This window comes from Vidua chalybeata, chromosome 9 (assembly GCF_026979565.1).
Source record: "Vidua chalybeata isolate OUT-0048 chromosome 9, bVidCha1 merged haplotype, whole genome shotgun sequence".
NCBI classification, from domain to species: Eukaryota; Metazoa; Chordata; class Aves; order Passeriformes; family Viduidae; genus Vidua; species Vidua chalybeata.
Window position 1 is genome coordinate 21,184,835 of NC_071538.1, and position 21,998 is coordinate 21,206,832.

Here is a 21,998-nt window from a genome sequence, read left to right on the forward strand (position 1 = left end):
GGAGAAGAAAACTGTATGGTAACTACAAAGGGAAACAAAGCGAAAATACGAGACCACAGAGTAGGTGTCACCTGCCTATCAGGTTTCCAAATCCTCCCTCTGCACCTGCAGAGAAAGCGCAGTGCCTTGGAATCAAAGGTGAACAAGAGCCCACTGAGGGAGGCATCAGGGCCAGGCGAGGCTGAACCAACTGTCCCCACCAGAGTAGGACAGAGCTGAGAGATGCTGGGGAGTCCCAACACATCCCCACACTGCCAAGTGTGGCATCTCTTTCGACCGCTGTGTCCCAGTCGGTGTGGGTGCAGTCCCTGCTCAGTGTAGCCCTCGGCAGGAAGGACCAAGCGGTGCTGCCTGCCCAGCGTTAGCCCATGGCTGGAGACCTGCTCTCGTCCCATTCCGCAAATCCCAGAAGAGTCTCCTCAGGATCACGACAGTGGTGTTGAACTTCCTTCTTTCCATCCACCACTGGTACCTGCCTTTCAAGCATTTTTCCCTGAATGCTTTCAGCACTTATCAACTTAAATGGTTATGTGCTTCTCTTACTTACACTGTGAAACTGGAAGGGCTCTCCCTTGTTTCAGGAGGCGGCACAGAGAGACTTCTATCGCCCGTGCAGCAGTTTTGCTTTGGCAAGACAGACAGTGCTGGGGAGTAGGGATTTTCCTGCAGAGCACCGGCTGCCCGGAAGCCGCAGCCCGCCCCGCTTCGTTCCCTGCGGCAGGTGCAGGGCGGCCGCGGAACGCCGGGCCCCTCACACGAGGGAGCCGCGCTCGGGGACGCGGCGGGAGCGGCCCTCGAGTGCGGGGCGCAGCGGCGGCCGGCAGAGGGCGCACTCCCGGCGGCACCCGCGCTCGGCCGGCTGAGGCCCCGCCCCAGCAGGGAAGCCGAAGGGAGGGTGGGGCCTCCCCGGTGGGGGCGGGGCCAGGCGGGATCCGCCGGCTCTCATTGGCGGAGGCCGCTGCTGGCCCTGCCCCGCGCGCGGCGCGGGTCCCGCGGCGCTCCCGCTCCGGGGCCGGTTACTGCGCGCGGCCCGAGCGCCGTCCCGGTGCTGTCCGCGGGTGCGGCGGCTCGCCGCCAAGGCACCGACTGCCAGTCCCGCCCCGCTGTCTGTCGCCGTGCCGGGCGCGGGGCGGAGTGGCGGCCCGCACATGGCGCGCTGCGGCGGCGGCGCAGCGCCGAAGGGCCCCGGCCCGGCGGCGGCGGAGCGGCAGCGGCTGAAGGAGGCGCTGGCCGAGCAGCTCCGGCAGGATCTCGACAGGTGGGCGCGGGGCGGCGGCCGAGCCGGGGCGGCGCCGGGCGGGGCGGGGACACGCGGTAACGGTGCCGTCCCGCAGGCTGCTGGCGGAGGGGACCCACTCCGACGTGACCTTGCAAGTCGGCGACGAGGGGGTGCGGGCACACCGGGCGGTGCTGCTGGCGCGGGCGCCGCTGGTCTGCGAACATCTGGCCGGGGGGCAGCTGCAGCTGGAACCCGCGGAGTTACGGGAATTCCTGCGGTGAGTGCGCGGCCGCGGCGGGATTGATGGGCTGGCCGCGGCATCACCTCTCTTGTGTCCTGCCTCTTCTTTTCCCAGTGGCAGCACGTGTTTTAAAGCTTTTCCCATTCAAAGTACCCTCACAGCCTTCCTGAAGAGTTTGCAGAGGACTTTTCTGTAACTTCTTCCTTTGCCTTTGCCCTTTAGCGTGCCTGTACTTTCCACCTTAGCGTGCTTTTTTTATGGTATGTAAAGGATCTGTAATAGAAAAAGAGAAAAAAACAGTAAAAATCCTTTGAGATTGTCTGTGCCTACAAAAACCCTTTTTAGCAAGATTCCCAAAGGAAAACAGCAAATAAAATCCACACTCAGCTCATAGTTGAAAAAGTTACGGATATAGGAATCTAGGAGAACTTCAGCAAGTTGGATGAAAATACATTAAGTTCAGACCTCATCTCTCAAGTCCTAGTGAACCATGGGCTAGGCCAAACACAGCATAGCTTTGGTGCAAACTGGGATCCCAGAGGGAGGCGTGTGGGCTGGCTGCTCCCCAGGGACTAGTGCAAGGGCCAGCATGTTTTTGCACTGCCAGCTATTTTCCCGTTGCCACATCTGAAACATCTCTTATGTCTTGCTCCAAACCTTAGGTGAGTTACATGAGGGGTGTTGGCTGGTGCTGCCACCAGACCTTGCAATCCTCCTTCTTGTAAGTTCCTCTAATCCTTTTTTCAAAGAACTGTTTTTCTGTAACAAAGCTTTGGTGTTGCCACCTACTTTTCCCTAAAAAAGAGTTGGTGTTAGAGCCAATCGGCACTTACAGGACTGCACCAGGAGCAAAGTGGTAGAAAGAAATCATTCTGGAATTTCACATGAATTCAGGATGTGCCTAGAAAATGTAGGTACTTGCAGGCTCCTGAGATTGTTGCCAACAGCAACAGGATAGTGTTGTAGTTTTAAAGTTTAGTGCTTGAAACATCACCTAATTATGAAAGAAAACTTTCTGAGCCCAGAATAATATCTGAAACATAGAATCCTTGTAGTGGCGCAGGTTGATTACCAGGCATTTGTTGGGTTACTGCCACAGCCTGGCAGGAGTATTAACAAAACAAGTGGTAAGAAACAAAACAGCATCGGTTTTGTCTTGTATTTTTCCTGATTTCATTGTTACTGTGATATCATTTCTTTCACATTCATCTAAGTGGTGTTACAGAAGAATTTCATGGAGAAGTATTATAATGCAATTTTTAAAAAAATCAAATTAATTTTGAAACAATTATTCTGAATAATTATTTATATACTGTTATATCAGGGGTTTGTATTCCTAATATGTTACTGATACTTGCTTTCAGTTTTGTCTGGGTTTGCTGTAAAGCAAGAAATGATGTCTGAAGTTCTGCGTGTTCTCCAAAATGCATGGTGTTGGAAAATACCTTTAAACTCAGCTCAACTAATTGTAAACCTTGTGTCTTTTCACAGTGAGTTTAGAATCTTCAGATGAACCTCCCCATATGTTCTAATCTGTGTATGAAATGTGCTTTACACACAGTGAAAAGATAATTGCTTTTTCTTAACTTCGTTTTTGGTGCTGTTTGATACTTCACCTTTTGAGTCCTCTAACCCAGCACATTCTGTGGGGATTCATGCTTACAGAGTGCACTGAAGTTTGAACTTATTTGGACCAAAGAAAGGATTGGTTGAAAAGAACCTAATCCATTGTTCAGATGATCAAGTAGTATCAGTGGCTGTTGAATCTCAGTGGTTTCTTATTGTTAAGATGCAAATTAATTAGATCTTTGTAAGTGCAAAACAGTGCCTTAAATGAGAGCTTTAGTTTTACTGGAAGCCAGCCTAGTTCTTGGAGCATGTAAATGGCCATGATGTGTTGTAACAGAGACCTGTACCTGAGCTCCTGAGAGAAAAATATTGTCTTCTACAAAAATTCTGGTTTCTTGTATATATGGAGAAACAGAATACTAGTAATAGTATTGCAGAGTTCATCAAAGCTATAACAAAATCTCATTCCTTTTCCTGTTTGTATTCAACTTCATTTTCCCGAGTAAAACTTACGTTTCCATGGGGATTTGCGGACTATTTTCTCACGAGCTATATCTGGCCTCCCTCTCAGTGAGGCACACTTCCTGTGGGCCTCTGTCTCTTCATCAGGAGAGATGAAGTGGACTATGTGTCACTTGTGTGCTGAAGGCTGTGCAGCTCCTCTTCCCTCTTCTTTTGAGCAGGAGATAGGACACAGTAAACTTCATGCTGATCTTTCTGCATAGCCTCAGCACGACGTAGATGAGCAACTAAGCAGTGTTTCGCTCTGTACATCTGCACTATCTGAGCACACCAGGAAGAAACTGCTAGTCCCCAGACGTGCAGAATCCATACTGTAGACACTATGCATTCTATGTTTGTCGCTGGTGAAGTTCATATTGACTCTGCCCTCCAATAGCCTTCTGTCATTCTTCAGGACACAGCTAGAAAAATGTCAACAGTTGCAAGTACATTGATGGCTGGAGATGCCTGCCTAGGCAGGGTTCTGCAGAGTGGGCCTCAAGAAGAGAAACTTAGCCATCCCTGAAGGATGGCTGTCTGTCACAGATCATTAGATCATTACTGTCTTGCCTGCTTGAGAGGCAAACTGCTTTTTATTTTCTCTTGCAGTTGGACAAAATACTGCTTTAGCAATGGAAATCTAGATATAGTCTCTTAATATTTCTATTAGAGGGTCTGATGCAAGGAAGGACAGAGAAGGACCAAATGACAGTGAGATCCAGTTAAAAAGCAATAAATACAATCAAATACAAAGGAATCCAATTGTCATTGTGACAGTTACTGCCACAGGGGTTAGTTTGCAATACCAGCAGTTGATTTAAAGACCAGACAAGCCTTCGACCGTGTTACGCTTGTAGAATTCTGTATCAGGCAGGACAAGGATGCTACATCTCACTTAAGTGCAGGCAGAAACCTTTTAGAAGGTAAACTCTAGACAGCATGATAGCAATAACTTCTTTCTGTAGAGTCTATGTATGCACACCTTTCCTTTGTATAAAAATCTTCAGCTATGGTGACTGCTATGAATACAGCAGATACCCTACAGCACTGTTCCCGTTTCATCTGTCACCTAGCCACACCTCTTGCAAACTCAGTGTTGCTCATGTCTATCAGATTCTTCCCTGTGGACAGAGAAAAAACCCAAGCCATAAGGTGGGGTACCTGTTAAAATTACACAGCATCATACTGACGCTACAGAAGTGATGGATTAGCACTATTTCCAGCGTGCTATTCTCCTGCATGTGAGCTTTTCATAAAGGAGTTACACCAAATAGAATGTTTGTGAATGTTTTTTCTTTAAATACAATTTCCAGTTAGAGTTCCACTGGATAACACTGGATTATAAAGTAGTGAAAAAGGGAAATGCTTCTCTAAATAAATTGTCTATGAGTTTCTTCCCAATTGCTGGATTGTCACAGTCCCATTGGATAATGGCTGTTCTGGAGGAAACAAATCTGAGTTATGTTACATATACTGAATTCCTTTATGTTTACACCTCAGCAATCATACCATTAATATCTATGCTTGTGTATTGCCCCTAGTGGTTATGGTTGCAGACTACTTTATTTCAGAAGAATAGCCTGCCTCGCATGTTCTTGGAATTTTGTGGTTTATATAGACTGTTCTGATACCATCCTTCCCTTTTATCCTTTTATCACTTGTGCCTATTGATGCGGTGTACCTTACCATACAAGGAGTATCTTCTCTAAATGACTGATTCATGGAACTTGAAAACAAATCAGCTGCAAAGAGGGCTTTTAGTGGCACTTGCAGGTGGAGTTTTTGGCACAACTATTCTTTTCCCTGCATTAAGACATAAGGGAATCAGCAGTACAGCTGAAAAAATCATCCCTCCCAAAACAACTAAAATTAACAAACCTTGCCCTACAAATGTGGCAATATGGGAGACATGATGTAATTGTCTTAAACTTTGTGAAACAATACATCCTGAATTGTGGAAATTAAAATGCTCTGTTAAAAGTTATTTCTAGTCTAACAGTGAGAAGTGACAAAGTTGAAAACAAGTTATTGTGAACCAAGTTAAGAAATTAATGAATCTGCTCATCTTGAATACCTAGTGTTTTAACTCTTTCCTACATTTGTTCTTACAACCATATTCTCTGGTCTCAGTTTGTTACTACAGCACCAAGTTAGGTTTTTGTGGTTATAAATATGAGCTAATTTAGTAATTGTGAAGAAATAGACTTCGCTAAGGAGGGAAATCAGTAAGGTACAATATGAAGGTTGCATCTTAGATTTTATGCTATATCCTGTTGGAGAAAGAAAGACTTCACCACGATGACTTGTTTATTTTGATGAAAACGGGCTTTAAACACATGCTAGACAATGGCAATTTTATCTCCTTTCCACATACATAGAAACAGTAAGTTTGTCTTTTTTCTTACTGGATTTTTTTTGATCCATGCTTGTATCTAATCTCAGTTTCTCAGATGAGAAGCTGAACTGTCAAGTCACAATATATTCAGTAGGGGTGTAATGCTTTGGAAACGTAATATCTTAATGCAATGGATTTATGCCCAAAGGAGAAAAATGGTCTGTGAGAAAGGGCTAGAAACCTTTCACTGGGCCCATGGCCATTTAAGGGTCAGATTGTTCTGAAATGCATACCTTTCACAAGAAATTAGAAAATCTAATCAGCACCTGTGTGAGGCAGTAAAGGAGGTGATGTTGCATCTCCTGAGAAGAAATTCACTGAAACACTTATTTTAAGAAATCCATTAAGTTAAAACAACCATCTTGACTGCAGAAATCAAGCAGTCAGTACTTTTAGCAAATCTAAAGGGAAATGGAGTTAGTGATTACAGTAGGTTGAAGTTGTGTGTATGAGGTGCTTAGACAATGAAGATGCCCTGCTTTAGGTGTATTGCTGACATAGCTTTGCAAGTCTACCAAGATTGAAATGCCCTTCACGAGAGTATTTGCTGCAGTTGGGTTTGCTAGACGTGGGTGCATTAAAATTCTGCGTATGCAGTGGTTCAGAGGCTTCCTATATTGGTTTTATTTTTATTAATAGAAGTAAACAGATTTGGGTTTCATTTTGGCATTTAATTGTGGTAGCTGTTTAAGTAAAACTGTATAATATGGTATTTCATACAGGTACGGAAGATACTTTGGCGTTAATCTGGTTATTATGACATCCTTGACTCTCAGCTTGAGAGGCTTGGGTTTGACAGAGGGACCATTCAGTGGATAAGGAATTGGCTGGATGGTGACACTCAGAGTTGTGGTTGCTCAGCATGAGCCAGCAATGTGCACTCACAGCCCAGAAAGCCAACCCTAGCCTGGGCTGCATCCGAAGCAGCGTGGCCAGCAGGTGGATGGAGCTGACTCTGCCCCCTCTGGTCCACTCTCCTGAGACTCCACCTGGAGTGCTCATCCAGCCCTGGGGCCCCCAGCTTAAGAAACACCTGCTGGAATGAGTCAAGAGAGGGGCAACGAAGCTAGTCACAGGGCTGGGGCACCTCTCCCATGAAGACAGGTTGAGAGAATTGGAGTTCATCAATTGGAGCCTGGAAAAGAGAAGGCTCTGGGGATCATCGTGTGATGATACACCTCTATCTCACTTAAAGAAGAGATTTATAACTTTACAGGATTGTTGTCTTCTGCTCTTTAGATAACAAAACTAGGATGGCACGTTGAATGATGCCTGCTCAAGTAGTTTGGAACAGTTTTTAAAAACTATTCCTAATACAATTCTGCAGTAAGGGTCCTGGATTCTTAAAGCAACTGCTTTGAAGAGATTGATTTTACATTATCACTAAACCATCTGAGCTCCAAGGTCCAAGGATGCCAGATTTCCCTAGCTTTTATTTATGCTAAAAAGGCAAGACTCAATACTCTGGACGAGACAGTCTAGAAAACTTCACTCTGCTATAGAAAAGAGCCTATGAAATACAGGGCACTGCCAAGCAAAGTTTTTTTATAGCAAGTTATAGAAAACTGCAGAATCTTGCATTCTGGAAACATCTAATGGGATTTACTGAGGAAAAAAGGACATTTCTAAAAGATGTGCCAAAATAAATTTGCTGTCTGTGAAGCAAAATGGTGGATGCATCCCATGAGTCTTTCAGAGTAGTAAATCTACAGTCTTCAGCAGAACTCTAATATTAAGATAACCTGATGATTTTCTGGAAGTAATAAATCCAGAAATGTGACTGGATTTTAAAGGTTAATTGAAAGAGTCAAGGTTTCTGACTTTTTACAGGAAAAAAACTTACTTAAAATAGAACTAACTTTTTCAGATCCAGAAACCAGTTACTTAGTTCTGCTTTAAAATGCCACTTTATTTGTTTTATTTACTGAGTTCCTAGTTGTGCTAAGGATGCCATTTTTATTGACTGAAGCCTAGTGAAAACAAAATTATTTGCATTCTTGAGGTTTCTTGTGTAGATTCTCTGAAATTACCCTGAGCATTCCCAGGAGATTGTTGCTTCATTGCCTAGCTTATGAGATTCCCTATGGATGTTTTTCCATTACTGCAGAAAGTAAGTAAGAATATTAAAATAATTAATTTATGCTAGAACACTCTTATCTGTTGCTGCTAGTTTTCTTTCTCCCTCAAAGTCAATTTGTACTGTCTACATGTTAAATATGCAAAAGCTCTGTAGTGACAGAAAGGTGAATAAGAAAAGTTCCAGTTAAAATTTAGCCTAACATGTTCAATGGCATTTTTTTTTCCAGTTTTTACATTCAGTTTTTACATTCAGTATGTGACCAGTGGACTTGAGTAATTGTGGTATTCGCTTACATCTGGTGAAGATGGAGGGATAAGTGTGAATTATTGAATTTTTTTTTTCCCTAGTACTGGCATTGTCTGTGTGACTTTAAGTGACAGTTCTTGGAAGCTCTAATGTGGACAAAAAACTTGAAGACAAAACTTCAGGATACTTCTGTGAAATTTTGAATTCTCTAGCTTTAACTGGGTTTCTACTCTGAATTTCTATTCATGATTCCTACTGCCTTAGAGCTGTAAAACACAGATGTTACCTACTGTGCAGCACAGTGAATGGGGAAAAATGTGTGGAACTTGTGGTCTTGAATTTGCTAAAGAATTGCAAAGTCTCCCTGCTCCATCAAACAACTTTTGCTCCTATTCTTGGTAATATGGCATGGTTTTACTTGTCTTTCCCTCATGCTATTATTATGCTAGGTTGGAAAGCACTTTAAATATGAAAAGCAATAGATGGTCAGCTCATAGCTTAGGAGTTCTGAAAGCACACACATACACAACAACCTTAAAATCATATGTGAAAAGGGTCCACTGATCTTACCCTTTCCATGTGAAATCTTATTGTTCCTGTTGCATCCTTTCCTGGTGCTGGCTTTGAAAATTTAACAAAATATTCCCTATATTCTTGTTTCTTCTTCTCTCCTGCTGGGGACCTGTATCACATAGACAAAAAAAATTCTACCTATCTCAATCCTTTAAACACAGGACTCAAGAAGGAAGATGATTTCTTTGTATGTTTTCTCTGCCCTGTCAGAGTACAGTGTTCAAATAATACACTCAAATAACTGTTCTCTGAGTATTAAAAAAAAGCCTCTTTGCCATGGAGTGAGTAACTAAAGCAGATCTCTGAGTATTTCTGCTACATCCAAAGAACTGTAGCTCTTCTGTTAAACTTTGTTAACTTCATCTAGATGGTATGAAGCCAAGGATAAAACATGTTGTCTGTGCTGGAGTGCAGAATGTTTCTATAAATGTGAGATCTTTGCAGTCACAGACTGCAGGCTTTGTTAGCCTTTCCAGATCCTGAGCCAAAAATAAGCTGGTGAAACAGATGGGGAAGTGGGAAGCTGGAATTACTAGATAGGCAAAGTGAAATTTCTTGGTTAATCTTAACTGCAAATTTTTGTGCTTTAAGTGCTTCAGTTGAAATTAAAATTTATTTCTCCAATTAATTTATATCTCTATACAATTTTTATTATTTTTTACTGTAATCTTGATGTTAGAATGTTTTGATACTTTGTGGTGCTTGTTTATGCTCTTCAAGCATTTGCAGAAATAAGGTTTCTAGAGATACATTTTTTAAAAGGTTGAGTTTTTTAAGCACTAGAGAGTCCAACTCTTTGTTTTCTGGTCATAAATTTTGCTAGATAAAACTAAGTCATTTTTAAATTTGTTTTCTTCAATTGAAAAATGATAGTAAAAATTAGTGTCATATTCTAGGATTCTGTATTCATCTGATATAAATCTTAAAGAAATTGAGGAGCTGTTTATGAGGAAAATACAAGAAAGCAACAATACTACTCTTCAGAACGTTCAAAAAAATGTAAATTGTCTTGGACAAAGCAAAAGAACACCAGTTGATCAGAATACTCCAAGTGGAGCTGTGCAGAAAGGAATTGTTTGTGTGTCTGGTATTGAGGAAGAAATTCCAGAAGCAGTCATTGATGCAGAAAGCGACAAAGCTGCTGCAGGTAGGTTTGGAATTAAACTTTTTTTCTCTTTTTATCTTTTAAATAATTGTTCAAATATTTCTACAGTTGTGAAAATGCAGGCAAAATTAAAACTATTGTTACAGCACAGCTGTCATGGATAGTCTTTTCTATGGCCCTCCTCATGATCTCACACTTAGAAGAAATGAATTGCTGCAGAAGTTAGGCAGGCAGAGTTCCCAGCCAACGTGTGGTGTAATAAATCTGGAGTTGCCAGGCATCAGGCATGGTCATCACCATGTCCTGTCTTTTCCCTGGAATACACTGAGCTCCTCTCTCACCATGTGGGACTTCCACACAGCAGAGTATCTCCCTTGTTTTTCTTTCCTAGCAAATTGCACTGGTTCCACTGTTGTTTTAGGAGGGTTCTGGGACCTGTCAGAATCTTCCATACTACAGCTCTGAATGAAATCATACAAGGAAGTGTTTAACTGCATCTTCCCCAGAGGTGCTGGCTGCTACAGCTGTGTCAGTGACACAGGCTCAAGCAGCACATCTGTTCAGGTGGGACCTGTGGCACTGCATGCCCCCAGACTGCCTCAGGGGCTGCTCTTCTTCAGTGCCAGACCTCTGCAGAAAAGAATGAACTGGGTGCTTAATCTTATGAAAAAATAGCTGTAGCACATCTTCTGTAGATACCAAATAGGCAGCATTGGTCGAGTTTCTGATAAGTCAAAATAAGAAGTAAAAGGCAATGTTTGGAAAAGTTTTCAAGGAAAAACCTAGCTTGAATATGCAATAATAAAAAATTTAATTATGCCAGATTCTTTTCTATTATTTTGTCTGTGCACTGTCAATAGTCTCTTGTACACCTTACAAACTGAAAACAGCTTTTTCCTCTATATGCAGGTGATTCCAAAGTAGAAACCGCGTCTGTGTTAGGAGAAGACTTATTGATGCTCTACAAGAAGTGCTGTTGTCCAGATATTAATATTTGCGTAGAAGGCAAGCATTTTCAAGCTCACAGGTACATAAGTATTTACAGTAAAAAGTTTTTCAATCAATAACATCTGGTATAAAATGCTGCTGTTACTGTAATCTGTAGGAAGTTACTGCTGGTGCTGGTCTCTAGCTGTGAACTGTTACAGCTTTTAGGACTTATGTGTGGAGTGGCTCTACTTTGATACTAATGAATATAATTTATCATCAACAGCAACCATTTTGAAAACAACTGTGCTTTTAGCACTTCTAAGATTGCCACTGTAATCTCATATATTGAGTATATACTCATGGAAATACTTGTAGATTTTTTTCCTAACTTTATATATATATGAAATACAAAATAATAAAAAGAAGCTGTGATCTGTAAAGAAAACAAAAAATCTACTAATAAACTGTTCAGTTCTTAATGCTGAATAAAATTTCCATATAGGCAGAAAATTTCTGGAGTAGTAATTTTTGTTTCGGCTCTGCAGAATCTATGCATACAAAATCTGATTTTACTTTCATTGCTTCAGTGTTGTAGGTGTAAAGATTGTCAGGAGCCTTTCCTAGATCAGAAGTCCAAGACCGTTTAAGAACTTTGGCTTATTGTACACCTGTGGCTTGGGAAAGCAAATTAAAGTGTCAGTACCATTGCTCGTACCTTTGATATAAGTCTGTTTGCATTTGAGATAGCAAACTAGACAGCATGTATTTTGTTCCCTTTGAGTATATTAAGTAACTGAGAGGGACTATAAAAACCCTCCATTACTTCTAGTACTTTCTCAACACAAAACTGGGGGTGGCAGTTTGTTACTGACATTACAGTATCTTTAGAGAAGTAATATCATAATTATGTGGGTATTTGGATATATGTTACATTTTCAGAATGAAGTGTAGTAAGGAATGTTTGTTTCTTCTGGTCTACATTAGATGTTCTCAGATACATAAGTTTGAGAAACAAATGCTTTAATGCAGGAAAAATAGTGCAACAAAGAACTTCTATCAGCAGAGCTTCTTTAATTTAGGCCACTTGCTGCCTGGAGCTATGTATCTAGTTTAACTAGCATCAAAAGATATGGCAGTAAATCATAGAGAAAACAAGGATGTTCTGAATCAGGCAAAGGACTTGAGCTCGTTTTAGCCCTGGGTCATGTGAACAGTAGGAGCTAATACAGGCAATGGAACTTTCAGTATCATTGTGGTAAAAGCACCAGAATGATTTATTTACTGTAAGGGTTTTTTTTAAGTTCTCAAACTGGAGACAGGCTAGGCCCCCAGAGTCTTCCACTTGTGTCAGTATTCCTTACTTTCTCATGAAGTCCTGTGAACTTCCAATAGACTTTAGTGTTGCTGGTTTATGTCTTCCTAGTGTTGCATTCTTACAGAGCTCTGCATGAAGCAAGTCAGATTTGGTTGGTAATAAAACTGGCACTAAGGCCATCACTGTAGGAAAGCACAGATAAATTTATTTCAAAATAATTTGGTATCTCAATATATTTTATAAATATATGCTGATAAAATTTAAATTTAGGTACTGCATACTTATCCATATTCTGCTGAGTACCTGTCTTATTTAAAATGAGTCTTTGAAATACCCACTCTAACTATGCCCTTGAACCTGACTGATCACTGTTCATTACTAAAATTCATTTGGAACAGAATAAAAAACTGGAGATAAGTGTATCCCATATCTCTATTGTGTTATTGTATCTTATAAACAAAAGATTGTGTGTGTAGCCAGAATTTCATACACTTCAGGTTAGGATGTAATACCCATTTACATGTGGACGTATTTCACTAAGATAGGAAATGTTCAGTAAAAGCTTTGTTGTTATTATTTTTGCTGGATGACTCACAGGAGGAATGTGCGAGAAGGTTCTAATTTAAGGTATTGAGACTTCTGAAGCAGGAGGAGGGAGGACAGATGAGAGAATTCAGAATATAAAATGACTGTAAAAGAGACCATAAATAGTATTCTTCATGCTTCTTCCTACGCAAAATCAGAGTGCTCAGAACCATTTTAAGAGACAAGTACATGTAACAGAAAGGATTCTCAAGCCTGGCATAACATTTTGCTTTTTCTGCCACAGGAAATGCACAACATAAGCTAATTTTAGAAATAATAGGAAGCTTAGAAAGTGTCATGAAAAAATTCTATGTATGAGAATATTATCTGTGGCTGTAGTAAGCCAGATAAGATACATAAAGGCTCATGCTATAATTGGTGTGGATCTGGAAAACTGAAATCACAAAGCAGTTTTCATCCACTATCTTGTCTTCCTCTCTGCCACTGCACTTCCACCTTAAGAGTCCTGTTGCAAAGGTCTTCTTACCTGATATTTTGAAGCCTGATTGTGATAGAGATACTGAGCTACAGACTGCAGCTCTGGGGTTTCTTTATTCTCTTTTATGGATGTAGTAGTAAACTGAATTAGTCCCGTTATGGTCAGTTATATGCCTTTTAAATATAGAAGGGCGGTAAATGTAAACAGAAGTAGCTGATAGCTCTTGTTGTAAAAACACATCATATTGTCCTAGAATGTGTTTGTTCGACTTGTGGTAAGTAGCAAATTCTGAATACAAGACATTACATACTTAGAATTTTGATAAATACACATTTTGTAATATAAGAAGAATTTAAGATGTTCAGGATACAATTATTTATAATGGGGCTGTATAAAATATTTATTTACTTTATTGAATAACTGTTATTTAGTCTTATTTGGTAAATAACACAGGAGAAATAAATGTGAAATTTTATATAAAAGGAAGATGCTTGTGGTAATAGATTTCCTCTGTGTGAATCTCAAAGTCGTATTAAAAACAAGCTTTAACTGAAAAATTTATAGAGTACTGTTTGGTTTTTTCTGCAGCATATTTTGAAATTGCAAACATACTGGGAGAAAAGGCATGCAGTACACAGCTGATACCTTAACGCATAAAGGGCAAAGATTTAAGTCAATGTTATCAAAGTGTCTCATCCTGAATATTTGTATGTAGTGGAATAATGTTTACTTTTTCTCTCTCAGGGCCATTTTATGTGCCAGATCTAGTTACTTTGCTGCTATGCTGAGTGGAAGTTGGGCTGAGAGCTCTCAAGAGCACATCACTCTTCAAGGGTAAGTGTTGTCTCTGCAAGTCGTGTGGGAGCAAAGGTAGGCAATTTACAATTGCTGCAAGTATGTAACAACTGTGCTGGGTACAGAGCCTGAAGATTAATATGCCTTGACACTTTTCTCCAGCCTGATACATTTCCTGAGTACTGTTTTGACTTCAAGATGAAACTCTGTGTGTAGTGTATTTGTTAATATTGTCAGATGATTCAGAAAAGTCTTTTTCATCAACAAAAGGGCACTAATCCTTTTGTGTAGAGTATGTTTTAATATTCACAATCTACTTGAGAATTCTTTTCTTTCACTTCTTGTTGTACATGTCATGAAAAATACTGTGAGTGTCTGAACAATGTAATTTTCATATTTATTTGTACAATAAGTATATTTACAACGTAAAGAGAAATAACATTTCCTAAATAGTGTTTAATTATGATATTTCAGCAGCATATATTGAAGCAATTTTATCTAGTGGGCTTGTTCACCCTGGCTTTCTGTGTGAGAATAATGGAGCTGTCACTGTAGGATGAATACTTAAGACATCATAGATAAGCTGGGGATTGCCAGGGTAGTTCTTTTCAGTATCAGAAAACTCTAATGAAATACATTCAGTTTCTTTTAAAAGCAAAGGAGTACTGATCCATGTACATGTTAGCTTTTTTTTTTCACGCATGATGTTGGCCAACTCAGTTTTCTTCAGAAAGAACTGTGTACCTTAGAGTGCTGCAAAATGTAACTGCTTTGTGTTAATATAAAATCTCTTGGCCAAATAATACTTTCTTAAATGTTCACTTTAGTTTCCTGTTAGTGTAATAATGCTGCTGCCAAATCAGAAAGGTTATCTGTTGATTTGGTTATACTTCCAAATCATTATAAAACAATATATTTGCAATTTAATTTATTCCTTAGTTTTTATGGTGTTTTAAAGGCTGATAGTCACCAATTACTCTGGTTTTCACACTTCTCTCTCTGTAATTGGTTTCTCTGTGATTAACAAATTTTATCCTTATCTTTCAGTAGAGGCATTCTCCTGAGAAGTACTGAATCCTTATATGAGACTATTCTCATGCCAATGCCTCATAATTTGTTATTATGAGTCATATGCATAATTTTACCTTTTCCAGTTCACTTTTCTGCTTAGTGCTGGTTTCTATGCTGTTTTCTACAACACTTATAAATGAAGTACATATGGCTTACTCTGAAATAATGAAAATTCTGCTTAAGGTAACAGCTGTCAAGACTGTGGGGAAACTCCTCCTCGCTGACTTTATGGCTGTTGTGTGTCCTGCTATACAGGGAGACAGCTGTGCTGATTTTGCTTCTTTCATGTTGCTGGGTTTTTTTCCTTTTGCTTTTAGTCATCGATGTCAATTGCTTAAACACATCTGATGTTTTAAAGGGTCTTAGCTCTGCATGAATATTCCATTTACACTCATGCACACAGCACTTGTGGGTCCTGAAGATTGCACACAAAAATGTATGTGCACAAGAAAGTGTTGTTCAGATCATGTCCACCATCGAGGCAGTCTGTGCCTTTCTGCATTAAGATGGGACTGTGAAAGGATGCAAACACTGCTGTGTAGGTCTGCCAGCTTTCTTAATCTGAATAAAGACTAAATATTCGGAGTAACATTTCTACTTAGCATTGTAATAAAACTTCTGAATATATATTTTAGTGTTGCACGAACAAAAATATATCATAAAATAAAGAGTTAGAGTAATTATAATAAAACAATGTTAAAATATAGTTACTTAATAGTTGACTTATTGCTGGTAAAGAGCTTGGCAATGATGAAAAAAATCTTTCTTCAATATTGTTATTAGTATTAGTCTGCTTATTACTTATTTTTAAAGGTCTAAAGTGTTAGAAAGTTTCAGGAAATCCATTGAGTTGCTAAATTCAGTCCAAATGTAGTCCATTTAGATACTTCTCCATTGCAAAATTTTATTGCTTTAATTTTATCAGATGATTTGCCTTCCATTCATAGAGCAGCTGGATGATGTATCAGCTTTTTTACCAACTTCCATTGGCTAAGAAATGTGATGCATTTTATTATGGGCATGTCTTTATTTGTATTTTTTTCATTCTTTTTTGCAGTATAAGCCATGCAGAAATGAATGTTGTCTTGCATTTTATATATGGAGCTATTTTGGACTTCCCAGATGAAGTTGATGTTGGGTATATGTCAAATTTTTTTATTTTTAATTTTAGTTTGTGCCTGTTTGCTTGTTCTATATTTTCTCAGTTAAAAGGAAGACTCAAATAAAAAAAAAAAAGCTGTTGAAGAAATCTTATCTATTTGACAGCTACTGGAAAAGGTGTGCCAGCTGGTTTTGGAATACCCTATGAGGAGAGTGAAAAACAGGATGATGTTTATACCAAAATAATTCCCAATTGGCCTGTACCTTCCTTTTAGTTTTCAGACTAATATATACAATGTGTGATAGTATATAACAGTTAATATTTTTAATTTATTTTTGAATAATCACTCAAGGTGATGAAAAGGCGAAGTAGTTAGTCTTAGATCCACAAAAGATGATATACAGGAACCAATGTAAATGTTAGCATTTTCTTCTGGGATAGTTTTTAATCACAGTTTTATACATAATCCTGTATTAGTGAAGTAAATTCTGAAATTCTGAATTATTCTCTGAAGCCATTTATATATTAGTTGATGAACTCTTGCCACTAAACATTAAAATGCTACAATTTCCTAAAAATATGGAATTGTTTATAATATGTCCCAATATCAATGTTTAGCTAATTAAATGGTATAGAAAATAAAATATGATATTGATTATTATATAAAATAATCAACAGTTTGCTTACTCTGCTTTTTAAGAATGTCATCAATAACATTTTATGGAATCTTTGGGAAAAACCCTACAAAATTCCAGAACTCCACTGGCACAAATATTTTTTTTCATTTGCAATCCTTAAAATAGAGAAACTGAGAGTCTTTTAAACAGTTCCCAGCTAGAGACTGAGGCTTGTTTTTATACAGGCTGAACTCGATGGTTGGGAGATTATTAGTAGGTCCATGTATGTTTCTGCTTTGAAGATTTTTCTTGGGCAAGTGTCACACTTGGTTATCAGTCTCTTTCTGCAGTAAGTTCTGACTGAGCCAAGAGGTAAAGGTAGCATGTAAATTGTCCTGTAAGGAAAATGCACATATCACAAGGATTTTTTGATTCCTGTCACTACTGCTTTCTCTTCAGTCACATGTTGGGCATTGCAGACATGTATGGGCTGGATGGACTAAAAGAAGTAGCTATCTACATTTTGAAAAGAGATTACTGCAATTTTTTCCAAAAGGTATGTCACTTCTCATGCTACTTGGTGAGCTATAGAGCCTGAGAATTTCAAATCTGTAACTTAACACTAAATCATAGTGACAAGATATGCAAGAACTCTGTGATCAAGGTGTTGGCTGAAGTCAACAGTCCCTGTTCTCAGGTGTGAATGTGGGATAGATGGGAGTAAGGCTTGTGATATCATCACCTGTTTATAGACACTTGGAAACCCCAGCTGATTAAAAGCAGTATTCCACATGATTCATTCAGTGTATTAAATGACACTCAGTATAGTTTAATATGTGCTATTGTAAATGTAACTGTTCTTGGTGGGCATGTGGAAATCCTATATATTTGCATATCTTGTTTCATGGGCATATAGTTAGAAAAAAAAAACCTGTTCAATTAAATTGGTTTAAAAACAAACACCTGCTTAGAATTGAGCATTTCCATGCATTAGGCTCATGAGGCTGAATCCTGCTTTACTGACATGTGGAAATAGATGACTGCATAAAGGCAAAAAAACTTAAATACCACGGCAGCTGACATTCCTTCTGAATCTTGGAACTGAAGATTTTGTATTTCTGTATAGTTTCTGTAAATCAAATGTACAATAATTTGATAATTTTCTCACAACTCTAGCCTGTTCCTGGCAAACAGCAACCTGTACTAGAGTGCATGGCTATTGCTCATTCACTGGGAGTGGAAAACCTATATGCTGCTTGCATGAAGTAAGTAAAATAAAATAAAATTGGTTTTGTCTGCTTTCTGTTGAAATTATTTTATTTTGCAAGATGGGTTTCTTTTGGCATATGGAATGTTTACATTTTAAATGTTTTTTCTTTGCAATACTTTAGAGGTATCACTTATGCTAACAAGAGAAGATAGACTATTTTTCATCTTCCTTACCTAAGAATCTCTTTTCAACAGATGGGTAGGAAAACATTTTGCAAGATGTTTTTCAGAGAAAAGCTTTGCCAATTTACCTACTGAACTTCAGAACAATTGTCTTGTTATGTTGATTAACTCTTTGGTAAGTAGTGTGCTTTGTAGAAAAATAGAGCAATGTAAATATTTTCTTTATTTAGCTGTATAATGTAATTTAAGAGATCATAAATACAGTTTCTTAAATCTGTAGTACATTTATACTATGTAAAAGTTCCAATTAAAATAACAATTTTAAAAACTATTTTGATGTGAAATGTCATTGTTACTCTTCATGACACACAGTCTAGTGATTATCACACCCAATTCCACCATAATAACAGAAAATATGTTTATGAAACACAGTTGTGACATCATAATGCAACATTATGGAAATGTTCAAGGCCAGATTGGATGGGGCTCTGAGAAACCTGGTCTAGTGGAAAGTGTCCCTGCCTACAGCAGGGAGGCTGGAATTAGAGAACCTGTAAGGTCCCTTTCAACCCAGGCCATCCTATCATTCTCTGATTATCTATTTGGATAGTGAGAAACAGGAAATCACTGTATAAATTTCTGTGTTACATGGTGGCATACATCATTTTTGATTGCCTTTTCATCTTTACCTGTATTCCAATTTGGAAAAAATTGACTTTTTTTTTTTTTTCCAGACCTCAGGTGGTTGCTGGCTATCAGGGATCACAAGCTATTTGTTTACAGGCAGGCTGACTTTACAAAAATAAAGTAGCAGTATAGTATAGATATCTTTTACTTCTCAGATAACATACTACACTGGTCTCCCCAAAGCTCAGCATTCATTTTTTGTAGCACTTACTTACATTATTCCAATTTAGACCTGCCTAAATTTAAGTATTTTCTAATTGTATTTCTGTATTAAACTATGCTTAGAGCTGATTTAAGGTAACTGATTTGAACTAGACCTGTTAACAGAAATTTGGTCAAGTACTCCGCCTGTAAATACACTGAATTGTAACAGATATATGAAAAGTATGTAAAAATAAAGGTAAATCTGTAGAGCTGCTGCCAAACATGACTGTCTCTGTATGTAATTGTAATGTGAATTGTCACAGACAAAATGTAATCTAACTAGCTCAGGTAACATTCACAGCGTGATTTTGGTTCTAGCACACAACCAACAATGTATAAATATGTGACATTTCGTATATCTCGTGCTGAAGTCCTTGTCCCCATGTCTGTGTTACCCAAACTAAACGGCTCCAGTGTGGCCGTGCCATGTCAAACACAGCCCTGGTTCAAGAGCTGCACTCTTGAATGGTTCTGGCCAGGAACTACATCTTGCTGAAAGGACTGTGAAGCCTTCTTGGGACTGTTTTTTTCAGGACTTCAGTGATGAAGTACTTAAAGTGCTGAGGCCAGCAGGTTGGCTAGGACTAACAGCTGCAACTGCATATTCAGGTGAAAGCCTGAAAAATGACAGATTTCAGAGCTGTGTGCCTATAGGTTTGATATTAGGTCAAGGTTCTTCCCCCAGAGGGTGGTTGGGCACTGGAACAGGCTCCCCAGGGCAGGGGTCACAGCACCAGCTTGGCAGAGATCAAGAAGTGTTTGGACAATGCTCTCAGGCACAGTGTGTGACTCCTGGGGATGGTGCTGTGCAGGGCCAGGAGTTGGACTTGTGATCTGTGAGGGTATCCTTCCAGCTCAGCTGTGATTCTGTGATCAAGAGAAGCTTGAGAATATTCAGTTATAAAACCTGAACAGTTCTACCACAATGCGTAAATCTAACAGAATAAAGATGGCAGCTATAATACCTCAAGAGTATGTCTAGTATCTCAAGATGCTGGGTGCTCTGCCACTGTATTGTATCATCATACTGAGCTGTTCCTAGAATATACATACAGCAATGTGTTTCATACATAGTGTAAAATTTGAGAAGTTTTGAGTAACATTTTCAGATACAGATCGGTTCATTCTGATCTAAAGCTGTTCATAGTTAAACCACCACCCACCTCCAACTCCAAACTAACTCAGGTGCATACTGCAGCTTTGAGCACATGTAGAGAGAGTTCTAGGTTCTTCTCTAGGCCCTTGTGCAACATTATTAGGACAGTTGAAAGGTAAATGTTCAGGCCCTTCTTCCCCTCTGCTTATTCTAGTCAATAAAGGTGCTGTGGTTGCAGTTTGTGGTGAAATACACGTGCTGCCTTGCCAGCCTTTGCAGAACAGCCATGGCACTGTGGTACTTGGTACTGCCCCCTTTGTGTACCCAGCTTTGATGGGAGGTTTTTGCAGCTTGGATGAAGTGGGTTTTAGTTCCCATATTAATGATTTAAAATTTGTGTTGGTGTGTCTTTGCAAGATTCACTGGTATTTTATGGACTGAAGTCTCGAAAGCATCTAGAGTTACAAAATGAAATGATAAAGCATAAGCCTCTTCTGCCCAGGGAATGGTTCTGGTGAGCATTCATTTCAGCATTTAAGACACCCATTCCAAAAACTTGTGGAATTCCCAAGGGAGTTTTTCACAATCTGCAAAAATGCTTTAAGCCTGCTTGAGGAATGAAGAAGAAAAGGTCTGACATTAGTTTTGCAGGGGCTATTGTATGATTTACAGTCCTTTTTCTCTGCTGCTAGAGTTCTCTTCTGTAAAACTTCAAACATTTTCACCCAGTTAAACAGTATAGCTCTGCTGATCCTTTAATTTACTGATGCTGGAAATGTAAAACATAGTTAATGTAACAGCCCTTTAGAGGAAAAAAAAAAAGTGCAAAGAAAAAGAGATTGTCGTTTCCCAGGGATTTTCCCATCAACAATGATGAACACAGAAACGTTAAAATGGGAGTAAAAGCACTGTCCAGGTGCTTTGTGTGCCTATCCATGATGTCTCATCTTCATGCAAGAAAATTACTATGTTTTTAGATAAGTAAGGTGGACTCCACTTTAAAATGGTTAGGAAAAAAGTACAATAAGAGAAGCAAAATTCAGTTAGAACCACTTCTACAAAGTGATGATTTAATTAAAAGTCAATGAAGGCATTTTATATTTCACTGGAAGTGTCTAATGGGAGTAAATGCTTATTGCCTTGTGAGCAGTGGTTGAATTTGAGACAATTCAAAAAGCTTGTAATTGAGTCCAGTGGGAGCAAAATCAAACCATGAGCATATATGTAATTCTTAATTTATGTGATTTGCCAAGAAGCAAACTGAGTTTGCCCAGAGATTAGTAAAATAATTTTTAAAATATATTTTAACAATAGATGGTCAGACTTTATCTTTTAACTGTAATATACACAAAGAAGGTACTCCCTGCTAACTTGCATAGGACAAATGTGATTGTGATCTGAATTTGCAGTACGGGTTTTTTGTGTCAAATATTTATCTGAACTGTTGCTTTTTCAAGTGTTACTGCATAATTTATCAGTGTCCTGCTAGGTCACATTGAATAGAGCTTTCAGGCCATTCTAATGTGGATAACCATAAATTCCAAGTTCTTTTCAAGTAACGTGTTAGCCAGTAGAGTTGCCCTCAGGTACTGCGCTGATGCAATGCATGAAAGAACCAAAGACACAGACCAGGATAATAAATATTAGCAAATCTGTCTGCATGTTTGAAATGTAACTAGAAACATAACAGTTACATTTCTTTGAGAAACTTTAGACAACAAAGAGGGTAAGTTCAGTTAACACTCCATCTGGGAAGACAAATATTTGTTGTCTGACTCCTTTAAATAAAGCAAAAGGATTCATAATTATCAAAATGTTTTTTCTGTATCCTGAATG

General features: G+C 39.0%; 1 protein-coding gene and 1 long non-coding RNA gene across 4 annotated transcripts in view; one reads left to right on the top strand and one right to left on the bottom strand.

Moving 5' to 3' along the window:
* Positions 1 to 810, bottom strand: part of LOC128792054 (uncharacterized) — a 64,184-nt gene extending 63,374 nt beyond the window's left edge. For all 3 annotated transcript variants that reach the window (XR_008432292.1, XR_008432291.1, XR_008432293.1), the window contains exon 1: positions 548 to 810. This is a non-coding gene — a long non-coding RNA (uncharacterized LOC128792054). The remainder of the gene's footprint in view (positions 1 to 547) is intronic.
* A 322-nt stretch (positions 811 to 1,132) lies between these two features.
* Positions 1,133 to 21,998, top strand: part of BTBD8 (BTB domain containing 8) — a 41,575-nt gene continuing 20,709 nt past the window's right edge. The window contains exons 1-9 of the mRNA XM_053950418.1: positions 1,133 to 1,258; positions 1,335 to 1,496; positions 9,721 to 9,971; positions 10,839 to 10,956; positions 13,943 to 14,032; positions 16,122 to 16,202; positions 17,243 to 17,339; positions 17,960 to 18,048; positions 18,248 to 18,350. Coding sequence (XP_053806393.1) covers positions 1,149 to 1,258; positions 1,335 to 1,496; positions 9,721 to 9,971; positions 10,839 to 10,956; positions 13,943 to 14,032; positions 16,122 to 16,202; positions 17,243 to 17,339; positions 17,960 to 18,048; positions 18,248 to 18,350 — 1,101 coding nt within the window. The 5' untranslated portion in view covers positions 1,133 to 1,148. The remainder of the gene's footprint in view (positions 1,259 to 1,334; positions 1,497 to 9,720; positions 9,972 to 10,838; positions 10,957 to 13,942; positions 14,033 to 16,121; positions 16,203 to 17,242; positions 17,340 to 17,959; positions 18,049 to 18,247; positions 18,351 to 21,998) is intronic.